This window comes from Ceratotherium simum, chromosome 19, assembly GCF_057802395.1.
Source record: "Ceratotherium simum simum isolate JZ-2026a chromosome 19, ASM5780239v1, whole genome shotgun sequence".
In the NCBI taxonomy this organism is placed as follows: Eukaryota; Metazoa; Chordata; class Mammalia; order Perissodactyla; family Rhinocerotidae; genus Ceratotherium; species Ceratotherium simum.
In genome coordinates, this window is record NC_141918.1 from 22,541,711 (window position 1) to 22,559,416 (window position 17,706).

At 36.2% G+C, this 17,706-nt stretch overlaps 1 protein-coding gene across 1 annotated transcript in view; it reads right to left on the reverse strand.

Annotated features, from left to right (window-relative positions):
* The window catches only part of FBXL4 (F-box and leucine rich repeat protein 4), a 73,375-nt gene that overhangs the window by 12,195 nt on the left and 43,474 nt on the right, over positions 1 to 17,706 (reverse strand). Inside the window, exon 6 of the mRNA XM_004422143.3 lies at positions 16,933 to 17,146. Coding sequence (XP_004422200.2) covers positions 16,933 to 17,146 — 214 coding nt within the window. The remainder of the gene's footprint in view (positions 1 to 16,932; positions 17,147 to 17,706) is intronic.

Consider the following 17,706-nt stretch of genomic DNA (forward strand, 5'->3'; position numbering starts at 1 on the left):
TAAAGATTTTAGTTTATCTTTTTAAAAATAATACAAAAAGATTAGTTTTTTCTTCTTCCCCCATGGTAATTATCTAATTCACTGGAATTTTATCAATTTCTGTGTCATAATTATTTATTATATCTGATAGCTTCTTACTGAATTTTTCTTCTTCTTGAAGAATATTTTCAATAGTTCCCTTACCGAGTATCTGTGAGTGGTAAAATCTTAACAACAGACATTTACTGAGTAGCTATTAACATGTCAGGTACTGCTGTAAATTCATTCATTCATTCATTCATTTGTGTGAGGGAGATTGGCCCTGAGCTAACATCTATTGCCAATCTTCCTTTTTTTACTTGAGAAAGACTGGCCCTGAGCTAACATCTGTGCCACTCCTCCTCTATTTTGTATTTGGGTCACTGCCACAGCATGGCTTGATGAATGGTGTAGGTCTGCACCCGGGATCCGAACCCACGAACCCGGGCCCCTGAAGCAGAACATGTGGAACTTAACCACTATGCCACGGGGCCGGCCCCGTAAATTCTTTATACATATATGTTAATCCTCACAACCCTATTGTTTATATGTTTCACATATAACAACCCTAGTCACTCATTTACTCATTTAATAAGTCTTTACTGAATGCCTACTATGTGTTAGGCACTGTTTAGGCACTTGGGATATATCAGTAAATAGAGCAGATAATAACCTATAAGGTAGATATCATTATTCCCACTATACGTAAGGAATCTGAGTCACAGGATGTTAAATAACTTATTTAGTCTTTATATTTCCCCCAAATCTTGAATGAAAGTTGAGCCAGGTTTAAAATTTTAGGATAACAGTACCTTCTTTCATCACTTTGAAAGTTTATCACTCCATTACCTATTAGTCTCTATTGTTTTGATAAGAAGTCTACTCTCAGTCTAATGGTCTTCCTCTGTAGGTAATGTCTTTTCTCTCTCACAGCTCTTATCCCTTTATCTTATATTCTGCAATTTCATCACAATATGTTTAGATAAGGGTTTATTTTCATTTATTCTGTTTAGTATCCTGAGTGAACATTTGATTTGAAGACTTGCATCATTCGTCATGAAAGACGAAGATTCTTAACTTTTCTCTCTTCAAATATTGCTTCTCTATCATTCCTTCCATTTTTTTCTTCTGGAGTTCTGGGAACTCCTACTAAATGAACATTGGAGTCTCCCAAGTACCAGTGCCTACAGTAGTTTAAAAAATATGTCCACAAATTATTCTATACTTCTTCTTTCCAGAGGTGGAGCTTAGTTTCTCTCCCTTTGAGGGTAGGCTGGACTTAGTGACTTATTTCCAACAAACAGAACATAGCAGAAGTGACGATATATTAAGTTATTGTGATGGTGGTTAATTTCATGTGTCTTGACTATCACAGCTCACTTGACCACGCCATGGGGTGCCCACATATTTGTTCAAACATTATTCTGGGTGTTTCTATGAGGGTGTTTTGGGATGAAATTAATACTTAAATCAGTAGCCTGAGTAAAGGAGATTACTCCATAATGTAGGTGGGCCTCATCCAATCAGTCAAAGACCTAAATAGAACAAAAGGCTGACTCTCTCCCAAGTAAGAGAGAATTCTTCTTGTGTGACAGCCTTCAAACTGGGACATCAGTTTATTCCTGACTTCAAACTGGAACTGAAACATCAGCTCTTCCTGGTTCTCAGGTCCGCCAGTCTTCAAACTGGAACCACACCATTGGCTCTACTGGTTCTCACGCCTTCAGAGTTGGACTGAACCACATCATTGGCTGTTTGGGGTCTCCAGTTTGCCGACTCACCCTGCAGGACTTGGGACTTGCTAGCCTCCGTAATCACATGAGCCAGTTCCTTATAATAAATACACACACTCATGTCTGTTTCTCTGCAGAACCCTAATACAGTTACAAAAGGGCTGTGGCTCCTCTTGGGTTCCTCTCTCCTCCAATGCTCACTCAGGAAAAGCCAGATGCCATGTCATGAAGACACTCAGGCAGCCAGTGGGGAGGCCTATGTAGAAACAGAGGCCTCTAGCCAACGCTAAAGAGGAACTCTGCCAATAGCTTCAAGTGAGCTTAGAAGCGGATCCTCCAGCTGAAGTCAGGCCCTGAGACGACTGCAGCCCCAGCAACAACTTGGCTGCAACCTGATTAGAGACCCTGAGCCAAAATTACCCAGCCAAATTGCTTCCAGAATCCTGACCTACAGAAACCATGTGAGATCGCCAACGTAGGTTGTTTTAAGCCACTAAGTTTCAGGGTAATTGATATACAACAATAGATAAATAATACAGTGACTGGCACACAGTAGGCACAATATCTATTTCTTAAAGGAATGAACAGGGCTGCTATGAGGATTGAGTTTGCTATGAGGATTGAGTTTATATATAAATAACACATAAACTACTTACAGCAGTGCCGGACATTTAAAACTTTTACAAATTTAAGTACATTCCTCAGACCTCTCTTCTAATTGAGCAATTCTCTCTTGGTGGCCAATTTAGAATTTATCAACTTATTTTTTATTACAATGACTGTCATTTACTTCCTAGATTTCTAATCAGTTCTTTTTCACAACTACTTGTTCTTGCTGTTTTAGCCTATTTATGTTCCATAATTTCTTGTTCTGTTTAAAAAGATGCTTTCATTTACTTCTTTGAACTTCCATCTCCTGACCTCATTCTTTTTATTCTTCCCTAAGGGTCTTGCAGATTGCCCCCATCCAGAACTGGACTTCTATTGAAAGTGCAGTGGTCCTGCTCTGCAGTGGTACTGGGGATGCTGCAGAACCAGGAGGAGGCTTTGCCCAGTTCTGAACATGAGGTGTAGTCAATGCCAGGTCACTATATACTTTTTGGTATATCTGCCCAGGCCCAAATCCCTCCTTTCTCTAAGATTTCCATCCAACCTCTGGGGTGGCTTGGACAGCCATCTAACACAGTCACTCTAGCTCTAATCAACTACCCCCATGCTGGGACAGTAAGATTTTCTTGAAACAGTCTGACATTTATTCCATGTTGAATCAGTTCTTCTAATTAAAATAAGAGTAAGACAAAAAATACTTGTTCATCGAGAATACCATATTAACCTTGCTGGACTGTTCCTTAGAGGAGCTGTATCTATTGCTTACTGTCTCTCTTAAAGATTGTATGTAACTTTAAGGCACAGACTTAACTCACTTTTGAATTAAGATTCTCATAATTATATATCTAGACAACATTTTGTGTAAGTGTAGATGCATTTTGGAGGAATTTCAAGTAGTAGAAGAATTCATGGTATACTATACTTATTCAGGCAAATATTTTATAATAACTACAATCTGCACATTAAATTGGAAATTAAAATTTAATAGAGAGAACTATCATTTTTCATCGCCACCTTAAAAAAGGAACTAACATAAACAAAGAGATTCATGTTGAACAATATCATACATCTTTGCTAAATAAGAGATGTGAGATCAAATGCAGAGACCAAGATGTAAGGGGATGGAGATGATGGCTAAAGGTGACAACAAGGATGACCTCGGAAGAGATGCTATGAGGAATGTGACAAGGAGTCAAATAGAGATAAATAAAAGGGCTGACAGGTAGGACTGAGGTGAGCAAGTATAGGTTAACAGTTTCATGACCTTCTCCAGCAGAGCTCATGATAAGCCAGAGACTGTGGGTGTAACAGGTTTGGAGAACACTTCTATAGATTGGTTTGCAATCTGTCTAAAACCATTTACCCAGTTTCCTCCTAGAATATCTTTAGGATATTCTTTCTCTATGCTGTTAGTATTCAGAATTAAAGTACTCCTCTTGATACTAAGGCATAGAGGAGAAACTAACTCTTCATTTCCAGACATAAAAGGGCCTGATTTTGCAGAGACCACAGACTCGGTGGTTTAGAGCAGGAGTTGGCAAACTACTGCCCATGGGCCAAATCCAGCTCATGGCCTGTTTTTGTAAATGAAGTTTTACTGGAACAAAGGTAAACCCATTCATTTATGTACTCTCTATGGCTGTTTTCACACTACAACAGCAGGGTGGAGTAGTTGTGACAAAGCCCATATGGCCTGCAAGGCCTGTAATATTTACTATCTGGCCTTTCACAGAAAAAGTTTGCCCAGGGGCCAGCCCGTGGCGTAGCGGTTAAGTGCACACGCTGCGCTTCGGAGGCCAGGGGTTCACGGGATCCTGGGCGCGCTTGTCAAGCCACGCTGTGGTGGCATCCCAAAGCAGAGGAAGATGAGCATGGATGCTAGCCCAAGGCCAATCTTCCTCAGCAAAAAAAGAGGAGGATTGGCATCAGATCCTCACACACACACACAAAAAACAAAGTCTGCCCACCCCTACTTAAGCGAATAATTCTACCATAATGACTACTTGTAGCACTTCTACACATCTAGAACACACAAATGGGTGGATTAAAGTTACTTTATTAAGTGCACTATGAAAGAGGTATTTGAAATAAAGTGAAAAATTTTATGAACCTCTTATTTAAGATTTAAGATATCTTTTAGATCCCCAAGTCCACAAATTCTGCTGGTTTGTTCTCTAAAATTCAATAGAAGTACTAGAATATATATATAATAAAATTATATATAAATTAAAATACAATTTAAATAGTCAGAAGCTCTAATAATGCAAAGCAGCAGATTCATTTTCAAATGAGTTTGTAATTTTTAAACAAAGGCCAATCTTATTTAAATCTCTGTGGAAAGGAATTCACTAAGGAGTGACTGGATCCAGGTTAATTTCTTCTATAGAATTATCAAAACATACCCTAGGTGAATGCTGGCATCTAGAAGTAGAATATATGTTCATAAAGAAAGAATCCTTTTGTACTCCACCTGAAATCTACCTACTAACCCTGTTCAGCCACTTCAAAATCCAATGGATAACTACAAGTTATACAGAATTATTACTAATGCCTCTACTTGTTACAAGGAAATTTATTAAGAGGTAAGAGAAGGCAGGAATTCAAATTTTCATTAACAGCTTTTTAAGAGATGCTACCCATAAACTTCATGACCTCCCATCCTCCAGACTTCTAAAGAGCTAAGCAAAAATACTTAATAAAATGATAACTGATGTTTATTATACTCACATATAAGTTTAGACAGTCCAGATTTATGGCTTAGTAGAGGTATATTTATGCATACCATGTACATTTTATAATATAGTAAGACCTTGTATAATCAACGTATGAAGTACTGTGTTCACTATTTTACAGTAATACAGGTTTATAGTTGTTATAACTAGTTTATGACTTTTTTGCTCAGTTAAAAATTAATTGTTGCTTATCTTTAATAAAGAATGCAACCCTTAATTATAACACTTTTAATATAGGAAGGTAGGATTCCAAATCAGTATTCGCCACTCTAAAACATGATTCCTAGAAAGCATATTAAAGGAACATATAACAAGTCTATATATTGCAGACATAACATTAGCTAAAATATAGAGACTAGAGACATCACCTGATCACAAACAAATGTAGTTTCACTCATCGTGATATATTTCAAACACATCAGAGCAATATCTACAAGTAATGAAATAGGATTTTATAAAAGTATATTCACTAAATGAAAATTCATAAATTTACGTAACAATACCACAATACCATTTGTGCTCAAATCCTAAGAACACAATCACTCAATTATTGGAACTTAAAAAATATATATGTATGAATTTCTCTAATTTTTTTTTGGCCCCAGTGTTCCAATCTCCATAAATTTGAGGAAGGGGAATATAGAATAAAAGTTGAAGTATTTTGAGAACTATTTAAAGTACTTGTAACTAACTTTATGTAGAAATAAACAATCACCATTCCAGAATATTTAAATTCAATTACTTTACAGAGATTTGCTATGAACCATGTACTACAAATTGTTCTCTTTTATACCGTTTAAATATATAATATGGTATAGGTTATGTGCTGATACACAATCACAACTTGAAAATAATATTGTCTTCTATAGGTTAAACTTTAAGATCAACATTGTGCTGGAAAAGCTAGACTTCTGATTGATCCCTAAAAAGAAAAGGTTAAAGATAATAAATGACATAAATTAATATAAAGCTCTTACACATGTCTTTGAGGAAAAAAACGAAAGTTCTCTAAACCTAACTGCAAATGGTTAAGGCTACCCGAGATCACAGACTTAGAAATGTTGCTGTATAGTATGAGTTTCAGTATAAGGTTCAAATAACTTGTTAAATTCCAAAAATCCACGTGTGTGATGGAACAAAATCTAAAACTAAATCACACACATTTGCCTTGCCCTGTAGTCTCATTTCAGAACCTTTTTTACCATTATAAAGTGGATCTCTCCTATAATAATACAGTCAAATACATCTTTGCTCACAGATGACTAAACTGATCAATTTCCACATCAACCCATAACGGATGATGGCAGAGATCTGCAGTCAAAAAGTCATGGCAGTTTGCACACCAGCTAGACTTGACAGTAACTTTATTGACTATCTAAAGAATGTTTTGATCAGAGGGGTAAAGAGTTGAAGAGTCAACACATAAGAGGAATCGGAGGCATACAGTGGTTGACACTGTTCTTCTAAATGACGCCCAGCTAAGAGAGTGCACTGGTCCAAAGACTCTATCTTCTTCCAAAAGTACTTCTTTCCTTCCTGTTAAGATGAGACTGTCAACCTGTTCTGTGCTGATGCCTTCAAGCATTTAAGTCACATAACTGATTCTCAGTGTTCTCATTCTAAATTCACCAAACAAGTCTTATAACTAATTTGGTTTCCCTTGTGACATGCTAACAGTAAGAGAATGTGCTCATCAGCTATCTCTAATGAATGGTGTCCTTTCCAGGTAGATTTCTTACACCTGGTTTACTGGAATGTGGATAACGAGTCTGACCCCCAAGAGATGACCACTCTCCCCCACAACCACCACCCCACTGCACTGACAAGTCAGGCTTTTTGACCCTGACTGAACCACACACTCAGGTCACACACATCCAACCCCACCAAAAGCCTCACAGTCCCTTTGGAACTTCTATAAAGCCAATCAGGATAGAGAGAAGTATAGACACCTTCTTGCCTGGAGACATATCAAAGACTTTTTAAAGTTTGTCAGTTTTAGTATATGATAGTTAATAAGTTAAATATATTAAAAGTTATTAAAAATCTTAACTCTTGATTCTGCTTAAGAATAAAGCAATTATTAATACCCTTTTGTTTTATATGTTATCTAGCTAAATTAATCTGTCCGAAATTGACTGCATTTTAGGCGACAGCTAATGACAGCCTGCATTAGTCAATTTAGGCGACCAAAGTAGGTTCTTCCTATTTCAATTTCTCCTCTTGGTCTTAGCTAATTACCAGCACTGGCTCTGTTAAGGGAGAGGCCATCCCCTTCATTTGAGTTTGTTAGCTCTACTGGCTCTATTAAAGGAAAGGCCATCTCTGCTTCTTCTTACCAATGTACAATAATGTGTTCTTTAAATCAAATAAGAATGCAGTAAGAAGATCACCATTATCTCTGTGTCGGAAAGGAAATTCATGGCACTAAATCAAATCATACTGTTTTCAAAAGACAGTTTATGTATCTCTTGTAGGAAAAGTCCAGGTGCATTCATCAACCAACAGGATGGTATGAATTTTTACTTATATATCCTCTGCTGAATTACTCTGCCAAATAAACTGGCACAGGAAAAAAAAATAGGAAGAGAGTTGATATCCAGCAGGAGTAAAGATCAACTACTTTTGTTGTCTTCTAGTTCATGAGGATTAAGGCAGCGGGGTCCTTGAAACTGTCGTCCCAGCCTAGTAGGCCAAGTAAACTGTTGCTGAACCATACTTACGGATTACTGTCATATACTAGTCCCCCACAATACCTATAATCAGTTTTTTCACTTCTTCAGATTCTTTCAATTTATGCTCTATCATTCTTGAAGTGAGGCAATCAAAACTGGATGCAGGTGTTCCATTTATAACTCCAACTTTTAAAAAACACTCTTGGTTTCTTGTCTGCTGCTAAGCAACAGAATGACATTCTTACTGAGCAACCTTTCATGTCCCATCTCACCCCCAACTCCAGATATTTTTTTTTCCAAACAAAGAAAAGGTTAACAGGCTCAAACTTCAAAGACTAATCAAGATTGTTTTAGTATATGCACAGGACTTCTCTTAAAGACACTTTTTAGGCACTACGCTAAAAAGTTATTCTTATGCCATCTTTGGAAGTTGTATTAGTTTGCTAGGGCTGCCATAACAAAGTACCATAGACTAGGTAGCTTAAACAATAGACACTGATTTTTTCACAATTCTGGAGGCTAGAAGTCTGAGATTAAGGTGTCAGCAGGGTTAGTTTCTTCTTAGGACTCTCTTCTTGGCTTGAAACTAGCCATCTTCTTCCAGTGTCTTCACATGGTCTTCCCTCTGTGTGTGTCTGTATCCTAATCTCATCTTCTTATAAGGATACCAGTCATATTGCATTAGGACCCACGCTAATCACCTCATTTAACCTTAATTACCTCTTTAAAGGCCCTAGCTCCAAATGCAGTCACATTATGAGGAACTGGGGGTTAGAACTTCAACATATGAATTTTGGGGAGACACAATTCAGCCTATTACACAAGAATTTAAGAGTAGGTTACAGATATACGGCCCTTTAGGGGTAAAGGAGAATTATATCTTCTACTTATTTTCAAATGGTTCAGGGAAAAAAAGTATGCATATAATAGGGGAATTTACTTTTTATGCAACTTTTCTGTAAGTCTGAAACTATTTCAATATAAAAGGTTTTTTCCTCCTAAGTATTTAAAAATCTATTTAATGAGCTAAATTTTCACAGCCCTCTTGTCAAGAAAATACATCATCATGTATGGCTAAAGAAGTGCCTGCAATCAATGTTTATCATACATAATAAGAATCTTGTGAACGGAGAAGAAAGGGACCAAAAGGACTGAAACAAAGTCCTTCCAATCATTATATATCTCACTCTACTATAATTACTCCCGTGTCATGGATGGTAGAAGAAACTAAGTACAATACAACTAAAGTTTCTTTCCCGTCTGTTCTAAGTTCCCATCTTTTGCTTTTGCATAAAGTGTTGTCTATGTAACCTTAAAAGAGCCACCAAATTCAGTAAAAAGGAAATTACCCTATTTACCAACCCATTTCATTAATTATTCTGGGATCACACAGTAAATAGGGCCTAAATCTCAGCTTGAGGGTCATTTCCTCTCAAAAGGTTTCCCAACACAGCCCATTCTCCAACCAAGCACAAACCTGTGGCACTGTTAGCACACATTTGGACTTATTGTATACCAGTCCACTCTGTCTCTCTTCAACATAGTAGTATCTTATTCTTTATTAGGCATATATTTACTGCTCTGCATCTACTGATATTCAACAAATGTATACCACTAACTCTGCGAATAGCTTATTTTTTTTTGTTGCTGGTGTTAAAAGAAGACATTTGTCATTTCTCTGATGAAGCGATTTTTCATTGCAATCCTAAACACATCTAAAGAAAGAAAAAGATCTCATGAAATAAATTAACAAAACAAATTAAACTATATTTCACTATCTTTTAGGGCTAAAAATTCTAAACAAATACAGTTCAAACATTTTCTTATGTTTTTCAACTTGCAGATCCACTCATCCATCTGTTTAGTATTCTGTAGAAAGACAGAGTCATCTTATGCTATCTAATAACAAAAAAATGAATTGATAAGAGATAGCTATCACTCATTTTTTTGACACAAGTTTACTGAATACCTACTATATATATTCACTACAGTGAATACAAGACACTGTTACTGAAGTAAACAGTCAAACAAGGTCCCTCCCATTATGGAGTTTACAAGTTAGGAAGATACATTCCTTTTACCAGAAACAAATCATAAGGCTGAAAGAGATAATTCAGTCTAAGTCTCTCTTAGCATATGATGGAAAAGGTACTCGTATTTAGGCAGATTTATAGGACTACTTCATAAACGTGGGAATAATGTGTAGGACTATGCTGAGTAAACCTATCCTATCATTTTCACATTTACATGAGTCAATCTAATTCGTAAAGTGTGAGTTTTTTTTACATGTATGGCCTAATTTGGTCTTCTCAATAGCCTATGTGATAGGGCTATTTTTAATAGATTAATAACTTTTAGCTTGGTATAAGTGACTTACCCAAGCACATAAATCTCTCAAGTGGGGAAGCCAAGATAAGGACTGAGTTTATGACTTGGGTCCATGATACAGACTCAATAACAAATATCTTCCCAGTTTTTAATGATCAAATTATGTGTGAATCAGATACCCGAACCTCACTGCTTAGCAGTTTCAATCATAGCTAAAGTCTTAACTAGATCCTATTGCTGCTTTCTCTCGCTGTAGGGTGTTAGCCATAGTATTGGCCAAAGCAATGGAGCTGGAGAGAAAAATCTTAATGAGCTAGGCCAGACCACAGAAGGCTGGGCTCAAAAATTGGTGACAGTGACAGCTGGGACTTGTTTTAAGGTTGCTTTCGTTTTAGTTTACAACCAGAACAGCAATCAAGCAGTACAAAGGACATGTGCTGGGATACCACCCCGGCTCCTGACAAGGTTACACATGAGGCTCAGTGGTCAATGCGGCAGCCTTGTTGGTAAGATCTGTCAGGTGGAGAGAAGCCCAGTGCCCTGCGCCCACTGCCTGTTTCACCACTGGCTCAGGGAGGGGCCACATCAGCATGCCGGCATCTACCTACCAGCTTATAAAGCAATTCTGACCCTACTCTAGTTTCATACTCCTGGGTTCTGATTCTTATTGAGTTATCAGGCCTGCAACACGCCTGGCTATGCCTAACCACTTAAGAACACACTACCGAGACATCAACAACACATTATTTTACACACCAAAATTATTTTGGGGATTATATGTCCCAATGCTGCTTTCCACTATGGTATAAAATTGAGAGTTGGTCTATATAAACCTTTCACTTGAAGTAGTTCATTATATATTGATTCTACAAACTATCACTTAAATGTTTCTAAATGTAATTTGAATAACCGTTATTTATAAATTCAGAACAACTAAGACTTCAAAATTAAGTTTGTTCACAATAAAAATAAAAGACAAAAATTCCATTTCCCTGTAGTAGATATTTTAAACTAGAAAATATTTATAGAATATAACTTTATAGTTTGTGTTTTACACTGGATCCTAATGTTGTGTATCTTAGTCACAATGTTATATTTCCTTACCCATTGCAAATTAGAAAAGGAATAAGTGGTAAAGAAAAATCTCTATTTTAGACAGAGGCAGCCAGACTATTAGAGTAACTACTATTGAATGCTTTTATATATCTTACAATTTTAACTATGACACTGAGGGCACCAAGCTTGGGTTCAAAACCTGAATCTAACTTGCCACTATGTGCCATGGGGAAACTTATTTATCTTTTGGGACCTTCATTTCATCAGGTGTAGAGTGAAAGCAGCACCCACACTCATTAGACTAGTGTAAAGAATTAGATAATACGCAAAATGTATAGGACAGCAAACAATGTATTCAGTAAGTTTTCCCAAACTTTGGCACTAAAACCTAGGTCTCCAATATCCTCTAAAGCTTTATTCGCTATGCACATAGGCTTACTTAAGTCTTATAAAATGGCTTAAATGTATTATATTTATTAATGTAAATTATATATAGGCACAAAAAATATAACTCCATTAAATCATAAGTCTGACCTCTCTGAAGTTAATATACTATAATAAAGTCAATATTTATAATACTAATTTTTATTTTAGAATTTTGTAGAGTTTAGAAAAAGAGGGGTAAAAGTGGCACTAGATAATTTGTATTCCTTTTAAAAGTAAAAAAAACCTCCCCCAGGAAGTTCAAATTCGTATCTTTTTTTCTTCTCATATATTTCTTTAGAGCAAACATAGGCATTTGAAATCAAATGTTATTCCTTCTTTTCAAAACAGTTTATAGGGCTGGCCCCGTGGCGTAGTGGTTAAGTGCACATGCTCCGCTGCTGGCGGCCGGGGTTCGGAACCCCGGGCGCGCACTGACACACGGCTTGTCAGGCCATGCTGTGGCGGCGTCCCATATAAAGTGGAGGAAGATGGGCATGGATGTTAGCTCAGGGCCAGTCTTCCTCAGCAAAAAGAGGAGGATTGGCATGGATGTTAGCTCAGGGCTGATCTTCCTCACAGAAAAAATAAATAAATAAATAAAAAATAAATGAATAAATAAAACAGTTTATAACATCTGAATGTACTGCCAGTGATTATGTGGAAGGTTTAGAGAGAAGTCAGTCCCCTAAAGCTCGTCTTCTCGTTCCCCATTTGCTCTCATCCACCAACATCATCGAGTGCAGGACTGGGTGTATGGAAAGGAGGCGTGTGTATGGAAGGGCGAAGGGGGTGACATAAGGCTTTGCTTAAGTGACAAAGGAGGTGTATACAGATTGATATGAATATCAGTGCTGTGGCATCTGCTTGTTTTAAAAGAGACCAGCTGATTGTGTTGCCTTCTCCCTTGATTCCTCTGAGTTACTTAGTGTGCACATGGGAGTCTGATATAGATTTCACAAATGAGAAGATAATAGAAGTGAGTAAAGTACAGATAGAGAGCACTGAATCCAGAGGTGGGAAGCAGTAAAAGTGAACACCGGGTAAGTTTTTCATAATTTTAAATTTTGCCATTTATATCACTAAAATGACATTTTTTATTTTATTGTAAGTCAACTGTAGGTCAATGAAAATCAATTTTATAAATTTTTCTACATACTCAATGTCATAAAAATTGTATAGGATAAATTTATAAATGATTTTCATGGTATTTTAGCAAATGGACTAATAAAAACAAACTTTAATAGGTAGTAACATAGGATACAACCCAAATTTTATTTAATGTGTTCACACAGTGATTTTACATCTAAATTTAAGTAACTAAGGGAAACTGCAGCTGATGCTACCTAGACTTAGATACATATATATAGATCTCCACTCTTGAGATATGAAATCTCAATCCTATAAATCATACTTTTAAAAAATATAATCATATTTTACCAGTTTCTTGAAGTAAACTGAAGAAAACTGTGGACTACTTAATGATTCCCTGACAATTAGATCATGTTAATATATGGGATATATTTTTATAAATTGTCACAGATTATACTAACTAGCAAGTTAATATGATTTCTTAGTTTTTACCCTATTTTTTTCCCAAAGGTTCATTTCATAATTAACTCTGTTACATTTCTTCTTAAAGTTAAATTTAATCAGAAAATTTTTAAATGAGGCATTATCTTGCTCAGAGAATCTCAGATGTAATACTATAGGCCAATAAAATAGTAAATATGCCAGTAAAAAGCAGGTATGGCATAATTTCAGAATGGACAGGCCTACCCAAGAAAAGATAGCTGACAATTTTATACCCACACAAATGGTGAGTCATTTCACCACAGACCATGAACACATGGGCTAACACAGTCTTTAAAGTGGCATTCAAGGACGCTAGTCCTCTCATTTTACAAATAAAGAATCTAGGAATTTGAGCGACTATGTGACTTAACCTGGATCACTAAGCTGTCGCTGGTAGGGCCAGAACTAGAATCAAAGTCTCCTTTCCACCATACCAGGTCACAAGTTAAACTCTAGCTAAACATTTTGCCCCAAATCCAGAATGCTGAATTAAACAGAAGCTCTCATACTCACATGCTGTCAGGCTTCCACAGGGTAGGAAAAAAGCTCTGTCTAGAAAAAGGTATCTACTCTGATCTACGAATAAAAAAGGCTATACACTCAGATGGTTTCACAGGTAAATTCTATCTAATAGATAATTCCCATTTATTCAAGTTATTCCAGATCAAAGAAAAAGGTGGAAGTTTCCCAAATCATTTTGCTAAGCTAACATAATCCTAGCCCAAACTTGATAGAACAGCCTGAAAACCACAGCTCAATCTCACTTAAAAAGCAGACGTAAAAAGTATTTCTAAGGGTTAACCCTTAAAGAATATTTCCTATGAACCAGGCACTATTGTGTATATTAAATCATTTAATCCTCACAACTCTTTGAGGTGCGTGCTATTATCATCTGCACTTTATAGAAGGGAAAGCTGAAGCACAGGTCAAGAAACGTCCTCAAACCAACACAATTAGTAAGTGATAAAGCTAGAATTCAAATCCAGGCAGCTTGGCTCCAAAATATTAGGAAATTAACCTAGTTATGCATTAAATTTAAAACACGTAGGGATTACTCCAGGAATGTAAGGACTGTTCAACATAAATCAGTGTATTAATAAAAAAAAGAAGAAAAAAAGAGTGTTAATGGATGCTTAGAAACTTATAATACACATTTTTGATAAAATATTCTTAATCAAACAAGGATGATAAAGATGAACTATCAGAAAGCAACATCAAACAACACATAAAATTAGTAAGCCGCATGAGGAGTTGTCTGTTTAGTTCACTGTTCAAGTCCCAGTGCTTAGAACAGCGCCTGGCACATAATAGGTACTCAAATATTTGTTGTATAAATATTAAAAAAATGAAACATTAAAGACATTCCCACTATATTAGAAATAAGACTGGTATACCTGTTGTGACTCTATTATTCTACATTATTTACAAAGTTCTATCTAATGTAGCAACACTTTAAATACAGCTTTCCCTCAGTATCCATTGGGGATTGGTTCCAGGACTCCCACAAATACCAAAATCCATGGATGCTCACGTCTCTTATATAAAATGGCGTAGTATCAGCATACATCCTACACACATACTTCCATATACTTTAAATCATCTTTAGATTACTTATAATACCTAATACAATGTAAATCCTATGTAATACTGTATGTTATACTGTATTGTTTAGGGAATAATGACAAGAAAAAAAGTCTGTACATGTTCAGTACAGATGCAACCATCATAGGCCTTTGAATCCGCAATGCAGAACCCGCCGGATACAGAGGGCCGACTGTATTGGAAAAGAAAGAAAAAGTATTTTAATGCCCAAATTATATAATTGTATCATTAGAAAATCCAAAAGACATAAGTAAAAAATTATTAGAACAATTATAAGCATTCAATAAGGTGAGCAGACAGAAGATAAATATACAAAAGCCAAATTTTCCTTTATACAAACAATAACCAATTAAAATTAAATAGAAGAAAAAATCGTATCTGAGACTATAAAATGCAAGGGAAATATTTAACCAGAAAGATATAAAACCTGATTGAGGAAAACTGTAACATGCTCTTGGACATAAAACAAGACCTACATGAACAGATGGGAAGCCTTATTAAAGAGCAAAATGAAATATAATGAATGTGCTTCTAATAAAATTCTTGCTGAAAAATACATCTGGAAGAATAATATACAAGGATTTACCAAAAAACCAAAATGTTTAAAAGGAATAGAGAGAGGAGACTTCCCCTACCGCATAATACAACACACTACAAAACTGCCATGATGATATTATTACTACTACTGTTATTAGCAGCTAATATTTATTCAGAGTTTACTATGTTCTAGGCACCCTCTAAGCACTTTACACGTAATTTAACTCGCACAATGACCCTATGAGAGCTGTATTTTTATTATTTCCATTCTAGAGATGAGGAAACTGAAATACTGAGAGGCTGAATACCTTGATCAAGGTAACATTCAAGACAGGCAAGGGTTCACTATAGTGGAAAAGCAATTGGTATATCATTTAGGAAAAGTAATTTGGTTATCTGATTCATTCATTTAATAAATATTTATTGAATGGTCAATTTTTACCAAGTACTATTCTAGATGCTGGAAACATGGCAATGAAAAAGACATACAAGGCTCCTACCTTCATGAAACTTAGATACCAGTTTAGGAAGACATATCATAGCAAGAAAACAAATAAATAAGACAATTTCAGATTGACAAAGATTCTAAAAAGGAAAGAAACTGGGTTTCTAGAACTAGAAGGAGGGCTACCTTTTATCAATGTCCAAGAAGCCATCTCTGAAAAAAAATATTTAAGTTCAACATTGAGCTGAGAGGAGGGCAGCTGTGTAACAAGCTGAAAGAATTCACCAGACAGGCAGAAGAGAAAAAGCCATGAGCTGGGACCAGATCAGAATGTGCAAGGAACAGAAAGAAGGCCAACACAACTGGAGTCTAGGGAAAAAGTATATGACAATGAGCGGGCGTTTACTACAGGGGCCCAGGCACATACTTTTTGACCCAGCAATACTACTTACAAGACTCTATCCTACAGCAATAACAGCATGCATATGTAAAACTGCACAAACGAACATTTTTGTGAGATAATTTGTAAAAGGAAAACAACTGGAAAAACCTAGATGTTGAATAATTTGTAAAAGGAAAACAACTGGAAAAACCTAAATGTTAATCATTTGGGGAAATGTTGAATAGATTATCATATAACATACACTACACAGTTAATGAAGACAGTCTGGTGGTGTATGTAATGACCTGGAAAGATGTCCTAGAGATACTACGTGAAAAAAGCAGATAGAATGATATATATGACGTGATTCCATTTTTCTTTAATGAGATTCCTAAAGTATGGTATCAGGATTTTTAACTCCCAAATCTGGTCCTGAACAAATTCCACTTTGCTTCCTCCCCCTCCAAGCAAATGCCCTCCTGCATACTATACTCCTACCTCGTTCTCCAATTCATTCCCTGCCAGCATTTCAGCTCACCTCAGCCCACTGCTTGTTCCTTTACCTGGACATATGAACAGCATTACAAAAATTTTAAGAGCAGAGAGAAGAAATTGTCTTATAATTAAAAAAACAACACAATAGACTCTAAATAATTTTAAAATGACTGAATCACCTCTAACGATTTTAGAATAGTCAGGTGGCGTCCTAAACTTAATCTATTTAAAAATCAGAAATCACATTATTATGAGCAATTATAGGCAACTAAGTATCCAGTTGGCTGCTACACTAGCACAGATGTGAATGATGAGTTATTCCTACCTCTACTTTTGTGCGGTAGAGAACGAGTCGTTGAAGGCCGCATAGTTTGGCGATATGGTTGAAAGCCTGAGGTGGCAGTTTATCACAGGATGAGAGGTTTAAGTCCTGTAGATGTGGACACATCTCAGAAATAATCTCCAAGCACGTTTCGTTAAGAAAGTGACTGCAAGATAATTCAAGGCGCACTAATTCAGATCCACAAACTTTCAGAAACCTGTAAAGACAACGTTCCGTGTGAATTTCATAAAACTAAAAGGTATTTTTGCAAGTTCTTTGGAATTATATTAACTCTAAGCAGATACATTCAGAAGAATGCGTTTCTATTAGGGAAAATATAAAACTTGTTTCACTTAAATTTTCATTTACCGCTTACTGAAATAGGCATGGTTAGGCTAAAATAAGTCAACCTGGGAGATAAAATGGATTCACATCATATAAGAAGTCAGCTCACGCTAAGTGGAAAACTAAGAAAGCAGAGGGTGTATTTCTCCTCCTTACCTGTACTTCACACCTAAGTTGGTAGAACCAAAAAACGCAACATAACCAAACTCTAAACTCTTGGAAGATATTCCCCCTAAACAGTACCCCTTCAGTACTGGATAATTTATTTTGAACGTGGCACACAAAGTGACCGCTTTAATTAAATTACCTTAGAACAAATCAGAGTAGCCTTCTCTCAACTCAGAAAATTTCTGGGTTGGTTTCACTGTACTGTTTTGATACGTCCCTTGTAACTGTTACCATTTAGCAGCTAGACTGATGTTGAAATCATCA